Here is a 24,914-nt window from a genome sequence, read left to right as displayed (position 1 = left end):
ATCACTCCAGGCCTTTAATACACAGGTCAACATGGGCTATCACTCCAGGCCTTTAATACACAGGTCAACATGGGCTATAACTCCAGGCCTTTAATACACAGGTCAACATGGGCTATCACTCCAGGCCTTTAATACACAGTTTAACATGGGCTATCACTCCAGGCCTTTAATACACAGGTTAACATGGGCTATCACTCCAGGCCTTTAATACACAGGTCAACATGGGCTATCACTCCAGGCCTTTAATACACAGGTCAACATGGGCTATCACTCCAGGCCTTTAATACACAGGTTAACATGGGCTATAACTCCAGGCCTTTAATACACAGGTCAACATGGGCTATAACTCCAGGCCTTTAATACACAGGTCAACATGGGCTATAACTCCAGGCCTTTAATACACAGGTCAACATGGGCTATAACTCCAGGCCTTTAATACACAGGTCAACATGGGCTATAACTCCAGGCCTTTAATACACAGGTCAACATGGGCTATAACTCCAGGCCTTTAATACACAGGTCAACATGGGCTATAACTCAGGCCTTTAATACACAGGTCAACATGGGCTATAACTCCAGGCCTTTAATACACAGGTCAACATGGGCTATCACTCCAGGCCTTTAATACACAAGTCAAACATGGGCTATCACTCCAGGCCTTTAATACACAGGTCAACATGGGCTATCACTCCAGGCCTTTAATACACAGGTCAACATGGGCTATCACTCCAGGCCTTTAATACACAGGTCAACATGGGCTATCACTCCAGGCCTTTAATACACAGGTCAACATGGGCTATAACTCCAGGCCTTTAATACACAGGTCAACATGGGCTATCACTCCAGGCCTTTAATACACAGGTCAACATGGGCTATCACTCCAGGCCTTTAATACACAGGTCAACATGGGCTATCACTCCAGGCCTTTAATACACAGGTCAACATGGGCTATAACTCCAGGCCTTTAATACACAGGTCAACATGGGCTATAGCTCCAGGCCTTTAATACACAGGTCAACATGGGCTATAACTCCAGGCCTTTAATACACAGGTCAACATGGGCTATCACTCCAGGCCTTTAAAACACAAGTCAACATGGGCTATAACTCCAGGCCTTTAATACACAGGTCAACATGGGCTATAACTCCAGGCCTTTAATACACAGGTCAACATAGGCTATCACTCCAGGCCTTTAATACACAGGTCAACATGGGCTATCACTCCAGGCCTTTAATACACAGGTCAACATGGGCTATAACTCCAGGCCTTTAATACACAGGTCAACATGGGCTATAACTCCAGGCCTTTAATACACAGGTCAACATGGGCTTTATACACTCCAGGCCTTTAATACACAGGTCAACATGGGCTATAACTCCAGGCCTTTAATACACAGGTCAACATGGGCTATAAAGCTCAGGCCTTTAATACACAGGTTAACATGGGCTATAGCTCCAGGCCTTTTTTTACAAAAAAACATGTTTAAACTGTAGAAAATTGAGGTTTTACCACAGCTGTATATTGTTGATGTGGAAACAATGATCGATTTTACTTGTTTATGAAGAAAAAACTGGAGTACCCAGAGAAAAAACACTAACCAGCAATCAGTACCTGACAACTGCCCACATGGGATTCAAACTCACAACCCAGAAGTGGAGAGCTTGTGGTAATATGTCGCGGCATTCTTAACTACTAGGCCACCGCAGCCCAGAGGTGGAGAGCTTGTGGTAATATGTCGCGGCATTCTTAACTACATGGCCACCGCAGCCCAGAGGTGGAGAGCTTGTGGTAATATGTCGCGGCATTCTTAACTACTTGGCCACCGCAGCCCAGAGGTGGAGAGCTTGTGGTAATATGTCGCGGCATTCTTAACTACTTGGCCACCGCAGCCCAGAGGTGGAGAGCTTGTGGTAATATGTCGCGGCATTCTTAACTACTTGGCCACCGCAGCCCAGAGGTGGAGAGCTTGTGGTAATATGTCGCGGCATTCTTAACCACACGACCACCGCGGCCCGTGACAGTTGTTTACTGAGGATGATTTGGTGTGTGTAGGAATAAAGAACAGATGGACAATATATGTGGGCAGGGATTTACAGAAATGGATGAGGATGTCATGAGAAGATTAAGAATATATGACATTTCCATTACTTTAGTATTGTCAGTGAGGTAGGGAATTATAACAGGATATGTTTGTGCAACAGTTAAGCTTTAGTACCAGATTTGAGAAGTGAGGATGGGTTTGAAACACCAGCTTATCCAAATGGTCTTGTGAATGATGGATTTTTCCAAAACATATTGCAAAAATATAGGCTTGAAGTTAGTACATTTTAGAGCTGAAATGATTAAGCTTATGTTAATGCTTGTGTGCCAGATTTTGTTTATCATTCATATTTTGCATACAAGGGAATGGGACGACTAGTTTGCCCTTTTTCAGTATAATGTGAATGGGTGGAGTGTGCTCGTTTGGTGTCTCTGACAGTTTGTTTCAGTGAGATAGCACTATGAAATTGGTCAGAGTTTCCACTATTGTAAAGAAATACAACATGAACATAATATAAAGACATTCACACATTGCAAACTTGGCAGACTTAGGCAGACTTCCTTAAAGGCCCACTACCGTTCAAAAACTGTTTTTAATTTTTAAAATGTGAATGTAACACCAGACTGATAATTTTGTAGAGTTGCAAAAGTTATTAACTTACTCTTAATACTACACGTATCATCACCTTCTAAACAAAAGTTATTAACTTACTCTTAATACTACACGTATCATCACCTTCTAAACAAAAGTTATTAACTTACTCTTAATACTACACGTATCATCACCTTCTAAACAAAAGTTATTAACTTACTCTTAATACTACACGTATCATCACCTTCTAAACAAAAGTTATTAACTTACTCTTAATACTACACGTATCATCACCTTCTAAACAAAAGTTATTAACTTACTCTTAATACTACACGTATCATCACCTTCTAAACAAAAGTTATTAACTTAATCTTAATACTACATGTATCATCACCTTCTAAACAAAAGTTATTAACTTACTCTTAATACTACACGTATCATCACCTTCTAAACAAAAGTTATTAACTTACTCTTAATACTACACGTATCATCACCTTCTAAACAAAAGTTATTAAACTTACTCTTAATACTACACGTATCATCACCTTCTAAACAAAAGTTATTAACTTACTCTTAATACTACACGTATCATCACCTTCTAAACAAAAGCTATTAACTTACTCTTAATACTACACGTATACCTTCTAAACAAAAGTTATTAACTTACTCTTATATACTACAGTATCATCACCTTCTAAACAAAAGTTATTAACTTACTCTTAATACTACACGTATCATCACCTTCTAAACAAAAGTTATTAACTTACTCTTAATACTACACGTATCATCACCTTCTAAACAAAAGTTATTAACTTACTCTTAATACTACACGTATCATCACCTTCTAAACAAAAGTTATTAACTTACTCTTAATACTACACGTATCATCACCTTCTAAACAAAAGTTATTAACTTACTCTTAATACTACACGTATCATCACCTTCTAAACAAAAGTTATTAACTTACTCTTAATACTACACGTATCATCACCTTCTAAACAAAAGCTATTAACTTACTCTTAATACTACACGTATCATCACCTTCTAAACAAAAGTTATTAACTTACTCTTAATACTACACGTATCATCACCTTCTAAACAAAAGTATTAACTTACTCTTAATACTACACGGTATCATCACCTTCTAAACAAAAGTTATTAACTTTACTCTTAATACTACACGTATCATCACCTTCTAAACAAAAGTTATTAACTTACTCTTAATACTACACGTATCATCACCTTCTAAACAAAAGTTATTAACTTACTCTTAATACTACACGTATCATCACCTTCTAAACAAAAGTTATTAACTTACTCTTAATACTACACGTATCATCACCTTCTAAACAAAAGTTATTAACTTACTCTTAATACTACACGTATTATTCACTTACTATCATCATCAAAGTGGTAGTTAATTAACTTACTCTTATTGACTACATTGTATCATCACCCTTCTAAACAAAAGTTATTAACTTACTCTTAATACTATACGTATCATCACCTTCTAAACAATTTGATTAAAATGTTTATTTGCCTAACGCGGGTCGTCTTATGTTTCCCGCCGTCGTCCTAAATACCGTGCAGTAGTTGACTATCACTGCGTCAGACGGCAAAACAGCAAAATGACTCTCCACTGTTATAAAATATTACTCCACTGTTATAAAATATTACTCCACTGTTATAAAATATTACTCCACTGTTATAAAATATTACTCCACTGTTATAAAATATTACTCCACTGTTATAAAATATTACTCCACTGTTATAAAATATTACTCCACTGTTATAAAATATTACTCCACTGTTATAAAATATTACTCCACTGTTATAAAATATTACTCCACTGTTATAAAATATTACTCCACTGTTATAAAATATTACTCCACTGTTATAAAATATTACTCCACTGTTATAAAATATTACTCCACTGTTATAATATATTACGTAGGAAATCTTGCATATGTTTGGTGTTGTAACCTCATCTAAGGCCATCTTTATATTTTCTGATGTTATTAATGTTTTAAGTAAACCTTTTTGTTTTGCTTCAGAAAGGTAGTGGGTCTTTAAATGTCCCTGGCTGCTTAAACAACATAAAACAAAATAACCAACCAATTATCCTGCTCCTGATTCCCTATAAATGTAGACATAAAGTCATATATATGTCTTGCACACAATTATGCCAGCTATAGATTTTCCATGGAACTTTTCCATGGATTTCATGGAACTTTTCCATCAATTACATGGAACTTTTCCATGGACATTGTGTAAATTTTCATAGATTTTATGGAAAACTAATTCCAATACTCCATTGATTTTTTCCATGGAGTAATGTAACTAGTTTTATCCATGGTAGTTCCATGAAATCCATGGAAACGTTCCATCAAGATCCATTGATTTTATTCCATCAGAAAGATAGTTTGTCACCTCATTTAAAATACAGGTAAATCTTCAGGTTTTTGGTATTAATGAACAGTATATACCCCAACACCAACTTTTATATTCTCAAATTCTTTGATATATTCTGTTCATTTGCAATAACAAAATCTGATACTCATACAATTCGTATGTACAAAAGATGTGTTTTATTGCCTAAACATTGGTATGGTTTATTATTGCTTTATAACTGAACATTAAAATCACAAACCTATGTGTATAATTTCTTATTTTGTAGTACATGTACTGTTACATTAACGTGTGTATATTGTAGTACATATCAGTAGAGTGAAGATTGAATGAGTGACCTGAAGTCCTGGTGACTTTATCTCATATATATACACTAGGTATAGTACTAAATAACCTCACCATTTACCTGACATACCATTGGCCACCATCCATCTGTCCGACTCAAACTGTCTATGTTTTTTACCAACAATCTGGACCTCAAGACCACGAGTTATGACACTTTATGATAAATGTCTATATGCTGAAATTTAATAGCTTCATTAACTCTTAATGTTCCTGTGGTGAAATCTAGATAGGTTCTCTTTTAACTAATGACATGGCCTTGACTTATGAGTGTATTAAGCTTAATGTTGGATTGAAAAGCTTATTATATCAAATGTATTACCTTGACCTTCGTCGGAGCTCATGAAGGCCAAGTGAGTTTGTATACATTTAGCTGATCAGTGAATCAATTTTGCTTGGAGCTATGTTCACTAATGTGATCAAATTATTTAAATGTCTTAAAGACTTCCTTCAGAATATTAATGAAGGCTTGAGTCCATGCATTTGACCCTATAACATTGTGGAGGCAAAGGTTAGGATATATTTCAAAGTCTACTATCATTTTACCTACTGTGAAGAAAACAATTTAATTAATATTAAATGTACAAATTGTGTGAATATATAGGTTCAAAACATCTTAATCTAGACATAAAAACAGATATCTGGTTGTGTTATCATTAGCCGTAATATATTCCTTTTTACCATCTGAGAAATTGGCATGACAGTTCATACCAGTTAATGCTCATCAAGTTGATGATTCAGTGGCCTATATGACCCTAGCTATTCTGAAGCAATAAATAGAAAAGTCTTTATTTTGATTCAGATAACCTTTTGAACTACAGTGAATGTCTTAGTGACAACCTCTATATAAAGACAACCTGTTTATTAAGACCACTTTTTTAGGATCCAAAATGGTCATTTATAAAACAATTTGACCTTTGTAATAAAGACCACTTGGCTATAGCGACCACTTTTCACTGGTTCTTTGGGTGGTTTTTATAGACAGGTTTGACTGTACATGGCTTTCAGCTGGTGCATATCTCAAGAACTGTCATGAATTAATTCTATATGGCAAAAATAAAGTGGCAGATTGTAAGCGATTTCAAGTTATACTTTGAAAGCAATTGACCCTTAAATTGTGAAAATAGGAAAGAAATTAATGTGATGCTATCAAATGTATAATAGATACACAAAGTGCATGTTAAAGATTTCAAACTTGATTTGGTACAATAGGGTACATGGTGCTAACCGCTTTCTTTAGAGTGCATTAAAGGGGCGTAGTACCGACGGTCATCAGATCAAGGCCTATATAACAACAAAATAATTCAGACTATAGGTATAAAATAGTGTTTAGATTATAACGCCTATATAACAACAAAATAATTCAGACTATAGGTATAAAATAGTGTTTAGATTATAACGACATGTAACATAGATAACAGGAAGATTCCAATCATAGACTCTAATCAGATGTGATAATTGATGGCAGTTATTTGTGGCTGTTGCATACATGTACACATATACTGTTATCTCACGATGAGGACTCTATAGTGATACATTATTTATTGGTTAGCTCATGATCATATTTTTAAAGAGATCTGGAAATCCAAAATAGTCACAGTGGCCCCTAAAGGGGTCAAAATATAAAGTCACCTGATTTCAGTGAAAATTGGTACACAGGGTGTGACTAGGCCTAGTACCGTAGCTAAGGGCCTAACTTAGCATGGGTGGACCTTACAGATATCAGCTATTTTCTAGTATTGTAAGTTACCACACTTTATCTTTACAATTCAATCTAATATGGATTATTTCTTCAAACTCCTAAAATTGAACTTTGAACTTGCGTATGAAAATGTTCTGTGCAACGTAAAAGGACTACTTTTTTTTTTAAAAAAGAAACACATGGCTTTGTTTACATTTTGACGCAACATTACGTGTATATTGTTGTTTTTCATAGAATTTTGGAAAAATCTAAACAATATATACATGTTTTATATTTATATATGATTCAAACAATTTTTAAATTAACAATTGTATAAAGAAACGGAAAAATATCCCGACCGGGCCGACGTGCTTTAATTTTTGTTAAAAATGATGGGTGTCAAATGTAAACATTATACCTATGTGCCTATGTTCTGTACCTACGATCGAGTCTTTTGGGGTGGAATATCGGGCGTGAGACCCTCTGATAGAGCTGAGGTCCAGTTATAAACATATCCTCTTGTCTTTGTTCTTTGAGAATTTAATCATGTGTATTATAAAACATGCAACCGCTAGTAATCCACGTGTTGACAGTTACTGTACACGCGTCACCACAAATACATATAAGTGAAGTTGTTCCATAGATGGCGATGGATCTAAGCGTAGATTATATAATCACATGGCTCCGAAGGATGTAATATCGTCAAGTCAGACGACAATCTCAAACAAATTTAGCTACTTGAACACTGGTGTTTTGACAACTTCGGAAAACTCCAGTGTGTAAGCGTGCGTCAGCCTCGCCTCGCTGCACAATAACGGTCACCGAGTTCACACATGTGGCCGTGAACAAATACTTTATGTTATTACGCTATATATAACTTTAAGCAAAATTGAATACCTATTTAAATTTCTGACCTGATTAAATAAAATTATCTCTGAAATTTACTTTGTTTGTCATGTTTATTTTACACTAAAATATTGAACTTTTTTGTCGTCGCGGATGAATAATTCTACCTTACGTGAAGCGTCATCATTCGCTGTTCAATTGAGTAAGCTCCTCCCACTTTTGACCGACTTTTATTGAATATAATTACGTCACTTTCAAATGACAATTTTATTGCATAAAATATAAATAAAAAGTCGTGTGAGTGTAAATATAGGGATTGGATTTCGTTTTTATGTTAACCATGCTTGTATGGAGCAATTCCTCTAAGAATATATTCAATATGGGGCGCTAACGCGCCCCATAGAATATATTCTTAGAGGAATTGCTCCATACAAGCATGGTTAACATAAAAAACGAAATCCAATCCCTATATGGATTATTTCTTCAAACTCCTAAATTTATTTATTACACCATTGTATGACGTCACACGACACATTTAAAAAAAAATCCCATTATGGGCTGATAAGAATTTTTTATGCCAATAAAAAATGCTTGTTCTAACAAGCAAGCTTGAATTTTATCAGACCTGTATGATCTATGACAGTGAAGATTTTACAGGAAATAAATACAGCCTGTATATTGACCTCTGTGATAGTGACGGCCATCATCGTCTAATAATGATGTTTGTCTGAGTATCATTGGAGTATCGTGTGTTTGACGGGGATTTATATAAGGATGATATTGACATACACATATCTTCGTGACTATATCCACAGACAAGTCACCAATAACCACGTCAAGATAAACGGTTGTGGGGGAGGATCGACAGGGTGTGTCCGGCCACTTTCTCGCTAATTTGTACTGTCACCTGTTTGCATACAATACCTGTCATATCTTAAACGTTTGTTAATAAGAGATAAATTTCATAAAAATTCTATTCAGATGTCTAGTGTGGTGATTTTAAAAGACAAATTACCAGAATTGTTATACAGTAAATGATATTATGAGGAAGGGTGTGGGACTGTACATGTTACAAACTATTTCTGAGTCACACTATATGTAACTATCAACAAAAAGTCAAGTTAGATTTGACCCTGATCTAGTATTTGTAGATGTAGTTTGAAATTAAGTTATATCAAAGAATATAGATAGAGACGCCGGTATTCTTTGTTCTTCCTGTTGTAATCTTGTGCTGGAGCTTAAACAACTAACAGTCTGATACTGAAGGTAGTTTTGATACAGACTATTCAGTTCTATAGGGAGATGATCATGAGTTGATCTTGGATTGCATATAAAGCTAAGACAATATAGCTCATGGCTGGGCCTCCATTAGAACATTCCAATCTGTCTTGTTTGGTGCCCTATAGAACCAGGAAGTCAGCTAGATCCAGTTTAATCCCTTTTGAGGTTCTAGGCTTTTCCATATCTGTGCAGCCCTTAAGTTGACCCACATACTGTGTAATATTAAAGGGACATGAACCTAAATAAACCATGTAAATTTGAGTAAAATACATATTTAAGATGTGTCAGATACCTTACTAAGTAAATATAAAATGGATCACTGAAATGCAAGGGACAGGAGCAACTCCCCACTTTATACTTGCGTGATGTACATACAATGTATGTGCAATAAGTCAGGAACCTCCCTTCGCGGTGCCCTGTCGAATGAAAAGTCTTGTTTGACTTTTGACTTATCATTCTTACGCTAAATACAGATTGTTTTATAACAAATATGGCTTAAACTTCATTTGTCAACCATCTTAAATTAGAAAATAATCTTAAAATGTGGAAAACTGATATTCCTTGTCATGTCAGCAAGTTTTTTGTTCATTATAACCTCGCTTTCGGCCAGCTTTTGTTTTGTGTTCCAAATATAGAATATGACGGGCTATTTTTATCATTTTTGAGGTAGGTATTCCCCACGTTTTCCTGTCGTTTAAGATAACCAATCATTGTAATAAAATATTCAATAAACATCTGAAAACCATATCTACGCATACAGAACAAATAATATAAGGTTCATGTCCCTTTAACTTTTCATGTAGGAATTTTTGTTGTTTTCGTGGTTGATATGATGGAACCACAGCATCATTGAAGGTTAATGGATGATAAACTTCACAACTGTAAAAATATATTAACGTAATGTTAATGTGTGTACACCAAACTGCAAAACATTGTCGGTGCAGTAAAGTGAATAACTGTCTGAAGTGAAACCTGAAATTTGTTGTGTACAATACATTTTGATCATGTGGCTTCCCCCCACTGTGTAGAGGTATCGATAGCCTTGGCCAAGTGCTCCTTTAGCCTCTTCATGACAAGTTTCCATGGTAATAGGAACAACAATACAGTCCATGTAAAGTAAATTGAAAATATTAAAGAAAGGGGAAGTTAGATGGTGCTCTGGAAGAATGAAAATTGATCAAAATTCCAGGAAGTATATGTACACTTACATCAAATCATTATGCAAATGAACAGTTAGGTACAGCTTTGTCAACTCAAAGATATAAAGAGAAAATTATGTAAATATCAGTTGTACTGCCCTCATTCTCAAACAAATAAAGATTTTAGCTCAGTCAACACCTGTGCCATGATTTCCAACTAGTGACCATGAGGACATCCATCCTCCATACTCCAGGGGTTCCGATCACCTAGGATCTCTACACTCCTGGAATATCTTATAGTAAAACTGGGGCAACAGAACAGAATAGGTAATTTAGTCATTTAATGTACATGAAAAGAGCCGTGTAACGATACACTGTGGTTGACTGTGTGACTTTGATGTTAGGCGTTGCTCCCTCTGTAGTCTTCAAAGAAAATCTTTGCTGGCCTATGATTGGTCAAATGTTTTTCGCTGAGCTTCCTTCAATTTTACTATGATATAGTCCAGGAGTGTAGAAATCATAAGTGATTGGAACCCCTCGAGGATGGAGGGCACCAGTATCCATGGCAACCAATGGAATAACATGCCACTTAACTTGTAGCTCGTTCACTCCCTGAAGACAAATTACAGTTCATTATGAATTTGAAAGCGTGAAGGAGTTAAAGAGCTAAATTTTCTGATAAAGAACATTCACATGACTTAGTAAATCAGCAAATTCAGTCTGGTTAATTTTAATGATACAAGTACAATCCAGCACTTCAATTCTTTGAGATTATGATTGAGATTTCTTTTTGCAGGTGAAGCTATATTCCAGATAGCAGAAGCACAGAGAGACATACAGGCGAGAATAGAGGAAAGTGTAAGTAGTCTCCACACTTTTATTTAGTCATCAAATAAGTGAGTCAGAGATGGGAGATAGTGGTAGAATATAAATACAAAATGTACCTTTACCCAAGGTCAAATTAGTGGTAGAATATAAATACAAAATGTACCTTTACCCAAGGTCAAATTAGTGGTAGAATATAAATACAAAATGTACCTTTACCCAAGGTCAAATTAGTGGTAGAATATAAATACAAAATGTACCTTTACCCAAGGTCAAATTAGTGGTAGAATATAAATACAAAATGTACCTTTACCCAAGGTCAAATTAGTGGTAGAATATAAATACAAAATGTACCTTTACCCAAGGTCAAATTAGTGGTAGAATATAAATACAAAATGTACCTTTACCCAAGGTCAAATTAGTGATGGAATATAAATACAAAATGTACCTTTACCCAAGGTCAAATTAGTGGTAGAATATAAATACAAAATGTACCTTTACCCAAGGTCAAATTAGTGGTAGAATATAAATACAAAATGTACCTTTACCCAAGGTCAAATTAGTGGTAGAATATAAATACAAAATGTACCTTTACCCAAGACTTGACCTTCTGTAGGCCTCTGTGAAGGTCACAAGCCAGAATAGATCAACACTCAACCCTTTCAATTGGCCCACTCAGGCATCAATTTAGTAAGTCAGAGATTAGGGGATAGTGGAAGAACAGATTCACTTCAGCCTTCTGAAGGCCTCAAGGTCAGTTGGTAATTATGGGAGTATGAACAAGGTCAGTTGGTAATTATGGGAGTATGAACTAGGTCAGTTGGTAATTATGGGAGTATGAATGCCAATTGGTAAATAGCGCTGCGCCAGTGGCTTTCATTGAATTTGCTGATGTCCAGTTGGCAATCATACAATCATAATTGCCAATTGAATTGCAGTATACTGGTTAGTTTTTAACCAGGTTCAAATAAGGACCGCTTCTCGCGGTGTGTAGGTAACCAAAATATAAATGAGATATATATAATTGTTTGTCTATTTCTGAATCTGGATGACAGTAAGACATCTCTATATACCAGTTATATATACAGTAATGGTTGTAACTGTCTGGATGACTTACATTATTCAACACAAGATGTTATTACCCGAAAAAATTATTCCTGAAAAATAAATAAGATTATAAGGAAATGAGAATAAACTGATAGAATCTCCATATGACATATGAAAATGTGGCGTAAACCAAGCTAGTGTATCATTTCGCCTCCTGATGAGTGAATGTGTCGCCTGGCGTTGATATTTATTATGATATTAGTCATGTCTAGACCTTATAGTGAGTGTAAATCTGTCATCATATGCCACCTAACGGTCAACATTCATTGTTTACCATTCACTGTCTATTCCTGACCTTCCTCTGGTACATCATATCCTGTGTTTGTAGGTTTCTGTTTTATTGAAAGTTTCACATCAGAATTTTAGATTATATGCCAGGGCCTATTTTAATGAACATTCTTTAGCCTATTGAAATTTCTTAACATAAAATTCTCCATACAATAGTGTTACCAAAATTAAGGAATGCCTCCTCCGTTGTAAAAGATTGGTCACGGCTGAGTGGTAAAGGAGTCCTGACAATATTACCACAAGCCTTTCACCTCTAGGTTGCAAGTTATCATGTAGGGCAGCTGTAAGGTAATGAATGCTAGTCGGTGGTTTTTCTCTGGGTACTCCAGCTTTCCTCCACAAATAATCCTGTCACATCCTTAAATGACTGTTGACGTTAAACTAAAATCAAAACCAAAGCGAAAACTTACAATTTGATAACTGTAGCTGTTCATGCATGGACACAAAATAACAAATTACGCAGACTAGATCAAACATGTAACATACTGCGTTATATATTTATTATGTATAAATATAAAGTCGCAATCAAAGTAAAGCTTTACAAAATTTAATGTTTAATTAAGTTTTACTTTGACTATAATGATTAATTACGAGAATGTTTCTGTAAATTGAGATAAAGCTGTCCTTAAAGACCATTAGCTGGCAGAAAGCCAGAACAATTAGACAGGAAAGTTACAACTTTGAACAGGCCAATAGTTTAATGGAAATGTTTAATGTATTGTGGTGACCGATGCTATATCGCTCTTGAGTATCTGTATTTACCTGGTAGATCTATGTAATGGAGGCGAGTCTCGATTTATTATATGTTCAACAGATTACTTACTATGTAAATATACTTTTAATGCAGTAAAGTTCACGTAAATCTATTACACGGAATTGAAGCAAATAAGTTTTCTATTCATCAGAATGGATTTTTACATGAACACAATGTACTGTACTTAACACACAAAAGAAGAAAGATCCACTTAGTGATAATGATATTTACCATTATCTACTTTGTAATGGTTCTGTAGTTGTAAAAGGATACATTAAGGAATTAGATATAGAGTCCAAAACCTATTCATTTACGGATGATGATATATACCGTAGTATTATACTTCAAACATGAATATCAAACATACCTTTACTTCAAACTCACTTCCTAGTAGTTTTGTAGTTAAGTTCAGTAAGAAAGGATACGTTCATAGTTCAAAACTTAGTTGCTGTGTTGATACCTGACCAAATGATTAGGAATGATCGGCAGATTTGGGTACATCTATTATTTCCTACGAAAAACATTTACATGGCATGTCAGTTTGTGCTCTGTCCGTCCACGTATCTGTCTCTTTGTCTGTCTGTTTAGATGACTGAAGAGGAAGAAGTATATACGAAGGTTTAATATACGAAGGTTTTAAATAAGGAAGTATTTTTTATCTATCTCTGTCAGTTTGTCTCTCCAACCATCAGCAAATAATTTTTATGTAGGAAGGTTTTATAAAAGGAAGTATTTTCTTGGTCTGTCTGTTTGTTTGTCTGTCTCTCTTTCCATCTCAATGAATAAATATATTTTATATAGGAAGGTTTTATATATGTAAGGAAGTTTTTTCTTGAGTAAGTTGTTTATAAATCAAACAGTTATAGGTAACTATATACACTATATATATTTGCTTTACGATGACGTAAAGATATTTAAATTAGAAAAAACGGGATTGACGAGAGAAACAGATAATCCTATCACTAGGCTACATAACGTCTTGTATATTTTGATATGAAATGGACAAGGAACTATTTACTGTCACCTAGCAACTAATGACCCTATAAAGTGTATATTGTAAGGTAAGCAGATGTATAGGGTGGGTTCAGGGATACTCCCAGGTGATGTAAACACTTCCCATCCCATACTGCCTTTCTTGTTTGTAAACATTACCGCAGTCATCATTAGTTTGTTTCTAAAAAAGTTTTTTTCTGAATTTCGATCGCCAACAAACATATATCCCCAACGGAAATGACTCTCTTAATTATGCATTTAAAGATGCTCCACCGCTGACAAATGGTTTTTTTCACTATCAAAAAACAGGAGCAGACGATTTAGTATTTTTCTTCAGTTATAAAAGTTACTAACTTTACATCATTACCACTATTGAAAAATTTGAACTTCTAATTTTACTTCAAGTTAAAAAATATGAAAAATAATTAATTGCATCCTGAAAAAATTCCGTGGCACTGTATTCTATATGGAATGAAGTAATAATTGCGCATGCACCGAAGGCAAAAAAAAAGATATCTTATGTTATTTTTTTGTGTTAATTAGGCATATATATACACGATTAAACACCAATTATTATTGCTCAAATGATGAATACCATTTATGCTCTGTCGGCGGTGGAGCTTCTTTTATTAAAGCTGTTTTTATTAGTTCACTTGGCCCAATGTATTTAAATCAAAGTTCAAAAACATTGTTGTAGGAAGGGGAATAGATTTTGTATAAATGGTGATCAGTCTGACCCCTTGCGCTGGAGGGGTGGGGCTGGATAGGGGATTTATAGAGGTGCAAATAATGGGTCCAATCAGTATACGTAGTATCTCAAATTTTGGTCTGACATTATTTTGGCACCATAACCTAGATGAATAGTGTCATTTTAGGAGAAATAACCCAAAATTGAAATTCTTCATTTAGTATTTTGCTATAATAACTGCAATATCCAGGTGAACAATACAGGCCTCATGGACCTTTTGTACATGTAAATAATTTGAACAGCTGTGTGATTCTAATAAAACCTGTTTGTGGTTTATGATGTGAAACCCGATAGAACCAATATGTGACACTAAATGACTTCCTTTGACCTTGTCCTAGAAATATCAAATCTGATTGATCATTTCATTGGCTGAACCACATGGTGGCTGCATTATCTAAGATTTTAAATTTTGATTTCATAATTATGTGCTCTTATATATGCATGTATGTTTGAACAGATATAGTATTTATATTTCCTCGTGCCTTATCCAACTGAAAACTTAACAAAAAATGTCCACTAAACCGAACTGCATTTGTGAAATGTATAATTTACTGTAGTATTCACATTTCAGGAATATGCCATCTAAAAACTGTTATAGTTCTGTTCAGTAATGATAAATTCATTTTGTTTTTGTTTCAGACAAAGGCACTCTTCTCTGAGCTTATTTTACCCCTGGAGCAGAAACTAGAAAATGAATTTCGGAGATCATCTGTAAGTACGATTTACTGTTATGTACAAGTAATTAGGCAATAAACATTTTGTACCTGCATCACTTTGTAACTTGTCATCGAGAAATTAGCATATGATTTGATTTTAAAACCATGATGATGAGGTTAAAATGTTGTATACAGTGTGTCAAACCTGTCAATAAAGACCTCTTATGGGACACAGGAAAATTGGCCTTTATAGTCAGGTGGTCTATATACACAAGATTAATCAGATATACCGTGGTAAATAAAAACACAAAGACAGGTTGGGGCCAAAAGTAACCAATATTTAATATTATGTAATATTATGTAATAGTACACAATATATATCTTTGGAAACGATAGTCCCTAAATATGAAATATTGGTCCTCTGCTAATAGACAATAACAAACTAGAAACTACAACATAAACAACTAATCACTATAAAAAGAAACATGTACAAAGCATAGCTAAATTATATGGGATGGGTGGGATGGGATTTTGTTCCATGAGGAAACACCAACTGTATAGAAATTGAACAGGTGTTGGAACCTGGTGATGACTAGACACCATCACAGTGCTCAGGAGACTGTACTGTACAAGTCCTAGCACAGTAACCTATAGCCCTTCAACCTCTGTCATTGGCTAGAATGTGCCAGAACTAGAATGTGATTGGCTCGTCACCAAACCTCCCCAGCATAGGGATCCCATAAGGGTCTCAGGCCCTAACCCCACGTGCTGTACTAAGTCATGTAGCCAGCAGCTGTCAGAGGAAGCAAGGTGACACATTGGCAAGCAAAGGGGGCCCAAAGGACCCATTGCCCCTAGTCTGGCATACAAAGCATGAGTGCACAAAGCCAATAGCTGACAGAGGATGAAAGTGACCCCTGGTCAATCAAAACATGTAAGATTGTTGGACCGCCAGAACTAATTAGGTTTCCACATCCCATCTTATTAATACTGTAGTAATGATTTAATAGCTACTTGAATTGTGTTGAAATTAGTCGTTTGGGGATCCTGAGAAAATGATCTTGTTAAGTAGGTGGTCTATATACAGGGGTGGTCACTAAGGCAGGTGTTACTGTGTGTGTATAGTCATGCTGACCTCATCCTCGATACTACAGGAGTTACTATCACTGATGTTATATCCACCTCTTGACTATATCTCAAGTAAAACTGGAGACAGTTTAGGAGAAAAAGACTGACCAATCACAGGCCTGCAGAGACTTCATCTTATGATTACAAATCAATGACGCCCAACTTTAAAGCCACACAGTCAACCACAGTTTACCGTTATTAGATTCTTTTGATGTACACTAAAGGACAAAATTGTCAGTGTTTTCTGTTCCCTTCAATTATTTTGCTATGATATAATGTCAGTGATAGTAACTCCTGGAGTATCAAGGATGTGTGACCTATATATGATATCATTGTTTACTGAGCTAAGTCTTCCTTGCTCTCCAGGTGTAATATTGACATGTACCTGTATAAGGACACTTGACTGTAATTTACCTGGCTATAATTACCCTTAATACCCAATAAAACTTCTAAACCAGACGGTCCCCCACATCCCTATATATTGTTATGTGTGGCCCACGTTTGTATGTATTGTTATGTGTACTTTTATCTCCTGATATTTAAGGATGTTGCCTGGTGTAGAAAAAGAGCTGGTCGGTGTGGTTTGTAAATTGTGTTAAATACGGTCTCTGTCATTCAGCTGATGGAGCATGCTTCTATGGATCAGTTTTTTTCCACATCGGATACCCCAGTTGGGTTCCTGGTCAGGGCAGTCTAGGCAGGAATCCTATGTATTTCCCCCTGATCATTTACACATTGTCTATTGAGAATTGAGATACCGTATTATATACCATATTTATTAGAATGAACACCCAGCATACCTTGACAATTCAGGTTAGGGGGCGGGGAGCTTATAACAAACATCATAAACCTGTGCTGTGCAACTATGTGGCTTTTGTCGTCACTTATCATATAATTGGAACTTTTTTTAATCCTGCAACGCATACTGGTTTTACATGATTTGCAAAATTGTATCCCTGCTAATAATATCAAAACGGAGAGCGCAAAACATTTCTTCCCAGGAAATGATAGAACTTATCGCCTACATGACTCTACCTATTGTCTCACTGACTGAGTCAGTGTTCTGTTGCTGTCTAATCAAACTGGGGAATACAACATTATATGCCATAAGACCACCATGGAACTTCATCACTTGATAACTTTACCTTGTTTTGTTTGATTTGCTGAATGCTTCAGTGTTTGATAACCTCAATAAGTTAATGTTATTGACACAAATCATCACATATTCCTCCTCCTGGCCTCAGTATCTTTTGTGTTGAACATCCAATACCTTTTAGATTGGATTTGATTTGTCGAGGGTACAGAATATTAGTGTTTTATAACAATATATCACGATGAATAGAGTTTCAGGTAACAATGTGTTCTGTGTTTGTGTGTCAGGGGAGTCTATGGATGTTTTACTAACTTTTTATTGATTGATTTTTAATCATTTGTCGAATTCCTCAACTGTTGTTATGCTTGCCTAGATCATAAATTTATACAGAATAGTTAGTTATTGTTGTTGGATCTCTGCTTCTGATTTTGTTATACAGAATTAAGCCATTTCACTTACATGCATTCATGTCAAATTGACTATTCCTGTTTGTTTTGAGCATATGATAAACAAATGTTAGTACTGATCAAAATACAATATATAGAATTATGACCCTTAATTAGTTCAAGCAATAATTGGCCAGACTACCTATCAGTTGAATATTGATATCACTATTAGTATCTCATTCAAATAGTTTATGAAATTCTATAGATTTTCCTGTTTTTTTGTAGTAATGTAATGCAATGCCAGGCATTATATACCCATGCCTTGTGCTTGCAAACGCATATTTACCTATTCAATGTCATTGAAAATGTCATAAGATACACAATACAAAATGCATGTGCAATACCCTGATGATTTGATTGACAGGTTAGGTAATCCACCAATATGTGTCTATCAATCTACAGGATTTGTATTTCGAACTTGACAAAAATAAAGATTTATAAAGAGTTATTTTCAAATAATTTTTTGGTGTTACTGTATGATGTCACAAACACAAGAAGTTTAGACTCATCAAACCCAGTTAATTTTATTCTACTGTCTTAAAGGCCCACTAACTTTCTGAAACAAATAATAAAAGTTTATTAAAAACAATAATAATGTAAGAAAATATACATTGATGACTTAAAATGAGGTTACAACACCAAATAAATAAGATTTCCTGGGTAATCTGTGTTTACAGTGAAGATAAAGTCCTAGTCAACTAGTGTGCAGTAATTAGGATAACAGCAGGAAACATAACATGACCAGCAGTATGAAAACAAACATTGATTTTGTTTTGATTAAATTGATAAGTGTAGTAATAATGTTAACCTTATAACTTTACAACTCTACAAAATTATTAATCTCATTCTACATTCCCATTTAAAAAACATCAAAAGCCATTTTGGAAAGGTAGTGGGCTTTTAATGGCAACACAGTATTAGTTTGCACATGACATACTTGATTCTGATTGAAAAAAAAGTGCAATCTCTCAAGCTATTCTGATAACAAAGGAATTCTCACCTGGCTGAAATTGGTATCAAACTAATAAAACTATAGTGAATGGTTTATGAAAATAAAGTAAGAAAATATAAGTCATTAATATCCGTTGGTTGATATGCCTCTCGACTTGAGAGAACCTTGAGATCAGTTGAGGTGAGGCAGTCATTAAAAAGGGGTGTATTCAGTACAACCTGCCATCTCTCAGTCAACCTGCATAAGGAGACCACTTTTATAGAATCCAAAATGACTAATTTTAACAGAATTCAATCTTTGTATATAGAACATTTGGCTATAAAGACTGTTTAAAACCTGTCAGTGACCCCTTCTGTATAAAGACCACTTGCATAAGACACATTTTTCAGGGTCCCAATAACCAAATTCAACACAATTCAACCTGTGTATAAAGACCACTTGCTATAAAGAACTTTTATATTTGTCCTTTAAGTGGCTCTATAGCCAGGTTTGATTGTAACATCATCTGTTACATCTGACACTGGACGCTAATTACAGCAAATACGATCATTTTGTTACATCTGACACAGGGTGCAAATTACGGTGAATATGGTCATTTTATTACATCTGATATTGTTTTACAGATACAACATAAAAAGTACAACAACGGCCACAAAACCGTTCTGGTGCCTTACGCCAAAGCTCACGACTCCTTACGGAAGTTCAGGAAGAAAACCAAGAATAAACTTGTGTACGATGAACAGAAGGAATCACAGGTAAGGGCACACAGGTGAAAAATAATGTCAAGTTACACTTAGGGATCGTTTTATTAGTTATTTAGCATTGTGGTATATCTACAGGTGAAAAATAATGTCAAGTAACACTTAGGGATCGTTTTATTAGTTATTTAGCATTGTAGTATATCTACAGGTGAAAAATAATGTCAAGTAACACGTAGGGATCGTTTTATTAGTTATTTAGCATTGTGGTATATCTACAGGTGAAAAATAATGTCAAGTAACACGTAGGGATCGTTTTATTAGTTATTTAGCATTGTGGTGTATCTACAGGTGAAAAATAATGTCAAGTAACACGTAGGGATCGTTTTATTAGTTATTTAGCATTGTGGTGTATCTACAGGTGAAAAATAATGTCAAGTAACACGAAGGGATCGTTTTATTAGTTATTTAGTATTGTAGTATATCTACAGGTGAAAAATAATGTCAAGTAACACGTAGGGATCACAATCGTTTTATTAGTTATTTAGCATTGTGGTATATATACAGGTGAAAAATAATGTCAAGTAACACTTAGGGATTGTTTTATTAGTTATTTAGTATTGTGGTATATCTACAGGTGAAAAATAATGTCAAGTAACACTTAGGGATTGTTTTATTAGTTATTTAGCATTGTGGTATATCTACAGGTGAAAAATAATGTCAAGTAACACGTAGGGATCGTTTTATTAGTTATTTAGCATTGTGGTATATCTACAGGTGAAAAATAATGTCAAGTAACACTTTGGGATCGTTTTATTAGTTATTTAGCATTGTAGTATATCTACAGGTGAAAAATAATGTCAAGTAACACGTAGGGATCGTTTTATTAGTTATTTAGCATTGTGGTATATCTACAGGTGAAAAATAATGTCAAGTAACACGTAGGGATCGTTTTATTAGTTATTTAGCATTGTGGTGTATCTACAGGTGAAAAATAATGTCAAGTAACACGTAGGGATCGTTTTATTAGTTATTTAGCATTGTGGTGTATCTACAGGTGAAAAATAATGTCAAGTAACACGTAGGGATCGTTTTATTAGTTATTTAGCATTGTGGTATATCTACAGATGAAATATAATGTCAAGTAACACGTAGGGATCGTTTTATTAGTTATTTAGCATTGTGGTGTATCTACAGGTGAAAAATAATGTCAAGTAACACGTAGGGATCGTTTTATTAGTTATTTAGCATTGTGGTGTATCTACAGGTGAAAAATAATGTCAAGTAACACGAAGGGATCGTTTTATTAGTTATTTAGCATTGTGGTATATCTACAGGTGAAAAATAATGTCAAGTAACACTTAGGGATCGTTTTATTAGTTATTTAGCATTGTGGTATATCTACAGGTGAAAAATAATGTCAAGTAACACGTAGGGATCGTTTTATTAGTTATTTAGCATTGTGGTATATCTACAGGTGAAAAATAATGTCAAGTAACACGAAGGGATCGTTTTATTAGTTATTTAGCATTGTGGTATATCTACAGGTGAAAAATAATGTCAAGTAACACGAAGGGATCGTTTTATTAGTTATTTAGCATTGTGGTATATCTACAGGTGAAAAATAATGTCAAGTAACACTTAGGGATCGTTTTATTAGTTATTTAGTATTGTAGTATATCTACAGATGAAAAATAATGTCAAGTAACACGTAGGGATCACAATCGTTTTATTAGTTATTTAGCATTGTGGTATATCTACAGGTGAAAAATAATGTCAAGTAACACGTAGGGATCGTTTTATTAGTTATTTAGTATTGTAGTATATCTACAGGTGAAAAATAATGTCAAGTAACACGTAGGGATCACAATCGATTTATTAGTTATTTAGCATTGTGGTATATCTACAGGTGAAAAATAATGTCAAGTAACACGTAGGGATCGTTTTATTAGTTATTTAGCATTGTGGTGTATCTACAGGTGAAAAATAATGTCAAGTAACACGTAGGGATCGTTTTATTAGTTATTTAGCATTGTGGTGTATCTACAGGTGAAAAATAATGTCAAGTTACACTTAGGGATCGTTTTATTAGTTATTTAGCATTGTGGTGTATCTACAGGTGAAAAATAATGTCAAGTAACACGTAGGGATCGTTTTATTAGTTATTTAGTATTGTGGTATATCTACAGGTGAAAAATAATGTCAAGTAACACGTAGGGATCACAATCGATTTATTAGTTATTTAGCATTGTGGTATATCTACAGGTGGAAAAATAATGTCAAGTAACACGTAGGGATCGTTTTATTAGTTATTTAGCATTGTGGTGTATCTACAGGTGAAAAATAATGTCAAGTTACACTTAGGGATCGTTTTATTAGTTATTTAGCATTGTGGTATATCTACAGGTGAAAAATAATGTCAAGTAACACGTAGGGATCGTTTTATTAGTTATTTAGCATTGTGGTATATCTACAGATGAAATATAATGTCAAGTAACACGTAGGGATCGTTTTATTAGTTATTTAGCATTGTGGTATATCTACAGGTGAAAAATAATGTCAAGTAACACTTAGGGATCATTTTATTAGTTATTTAGCATTGTGGTATATCTACAGGTGAAAAATAATGTCAAGTAACACGTAGGGATCGTTTTATTAGTTATTTAGCATTGTGGTGTATCTACAGGTGAAAAATAATGTCAAGTAACACGTAGGGATCGTTTTATTAGTTATTTAGCATTGTGGTATATCTACAGGTGAATAATAATGTCAAGTAACACGTAGGGATTGTTTTATTAGTTATTTAGCATTGTGGTATATCTACAGGTGAAAAATAATGTCAAGTAACACGAAGGGATCGTTTTATTAGTTATTTAGTATTGTGGTATATCTACAGGTGAAAAATAATGTCAAGTAACACGTAGGGATCGTTTTATTAGTTATTTAGCATTGTGGTATATCTACTTTAAATGTTTATGAAGAATTAGATTGTTTTCCTTGAATTATTCTGTTTTTGCACATTATAGAATTATCTGCCCTACCAGGTAGGTATTGATTGTGACGTCAAGTGTTTGCAAGCGAAACATCATTCTTTTCTGAGAAAACAACATGAATTTCGCCCACAAAATAATGATGTCATAATGGATACCTACCCTCGAGGGAGCTAACTCTGTAATATGCAAAGACGGACTAATTCCCCTGCTTACCTTTGAGTATCCAGACAGCTGCAACAGGACCCACTCACCCACCTTTTTAAACAATCACTATTGCAACACAATTATCAGAAAATAAATTTGATTATTGGCTAAGCTAATTCACTATCTGAATGGTTTGGGATGGGAACACAAGTGTACAGGGTACTGAGGGCCCACTGTACTTTCATATCAAATTTCTAACATAGATAAGTATACCTGCTAGTATCCAGAGAATTTCAGTGATATAGAGCATATTTTATAATATTAGATTTGCCCTGATTTTTCACTATTCTCATTGGCTAATATATGATCACATGGGGTTTGGTATATAGCATATTGACGTGGTGTTTCCATTTTTAAAAACATCGAGTCAATATTCCTTTTGTGATGTCACAGCCGAGTCGATATTGCACTTGTGAACTTCATTGCTCAATCATTAAGTTCTTCAAGGTACTGTCCTATGGCCATTGTTTTTAGCTCACCTGGCCCAAAGGGCCGGTGAGCTTACGTCATGGTGCGTCGTCCGTCGTCCGTCGTCCGTCCGTCCGTCCATCAACATTTCCTTTAAATCGCTACTAGTCATAGAGTTCTGCATGGAATGTAACCAAATTTGGCCACAAACATCCTTGGGGAGGGGGAACAGACCTTGTATAAATTTTGGCTCTGACCCCCTGGGGACAGGAGGGGTGGGGCCCAATAGGGGAAATAGAGGTAAATCCTATAAATCACTACTTGTCCTAGAGTTCTGCATGAATTGTAACCAAATTTGACCACAAACATCCTTGGGGGAGGGGGAACAGAACTTGTATAAATTTTGGCTGTGGTCCCCCAGGGGCAGGAGGGGCAGGGCCCAATAGGGGAAATAGAGGTAAATCCTTTAAATCACTACTTGTCATAGAGTTCTGAATGGAATGTAACCAAATTTGGCCACAAACATCATTTGGGGAAGGGGAACAGAACTTGTATAAATTTTGGCTCTGGTCCCCCGGGGGCAGGAGGGGAGGGGCCCAATAGGGGTAATAGAGGTAAATCCTTTAAATCGCTACTTGTCATAGAGTTCTGAATGGAATGTAACCAAATTTGGCCACAGACATCCTTTGGGGAAGGGGAACAGAACTTGTATAAATTTTGGCTCTGACCCCCCTGGGGGCGGGAGGGGTGGGGTCCAATAGGGGATTTAGAGGTTAATATTAAAATTCCTTCAGAAAAGAAACAATGAACCTGTATTCAGAACATTACTTGGCATTACAAACCAGGTGAGCGATACAGGCCCTCTGGGCCTCTTGTTCTTGTAATTAGCATGCACATCAGAAAATCTTTTTGGCATTTGCCAAAAATCTTTATACCAGGTATCTAATACAAAAATCAAAGATCTTTGATTTGGTCCATACGGTGTTATACTGCCCCGAGAAGAATCTAAAGTTTAAGTAATAATGAGTTCAAAACCTGTATTCTCGGTTTCAGTATGTAAAAACATTGAGTAAATGCCAGGAAAAACTGGATGAATTCCGGGTCCAGGGACTGAAACTAGTAAGTATTGTATTGGTTATATAGATGGTAGCAATTATTATACTAATTTATGTTTTTATATCACTATAATGTATTGAGAGAAATATTCCAGTCAGATTGTGTTTGAATAATGTAGCATAAACTTATCAATTTATTTAGTGGTAGATTGATTTTATCAATTTCCTGTTGCTTT

The 24,914-nt window shown here is 35.0% G+C and overlaps 1 protein-coding gene across 1 annotated transcript in view; it reads left to right on the top strand.

The window, feature by feature from the left end:
* Positions 1–24,914, top strand: part of LOC138324471 (BAR/IMD domain-containing adapter protein 2-like) — a 67,835-nt gene that overhangs the window by 15,315 nt on the left and 27,606 nt on the right. Inside the window, exons 3-6 of the mRNA XM_069269535.1 lie at positions 11,127–11,188; positions 15,685–15,756; positions 19,944–20,075; positions 24,677–24,742. Coding sequence (XP_069125636.1) covers positions 11,127–11,188; positions 15,685–15,756; positions 19,944–20,075; positions 24,677–24,742 — 332 coding nt within the window. The remainder of the gene's footprint in view (positions 1–11,126; positions 11,189–15,684; positions 15,757–19,943; positions 20,076–24,676; positions 24,743–24,914) is intronic.

The sequence above is a fragment of the Argopecten irradians genome, chromosome 5, assembly GCF_041381155.1.
Source record: "Argopecten irradians isolate NY chromosome 5, Ai_NY, whole genome shotgun sequence".
Lineage (NCBI taxonomy): Eukaryota > Metazoa > Mollusca > Bivalvia > Pectinida > Pectinidae > Argopecten > Argopecten irradians.
Note: the sequence above shows the minus strand (reverse complement) of the source record. Positions and strands in the feature narration are given on the sequence as shown.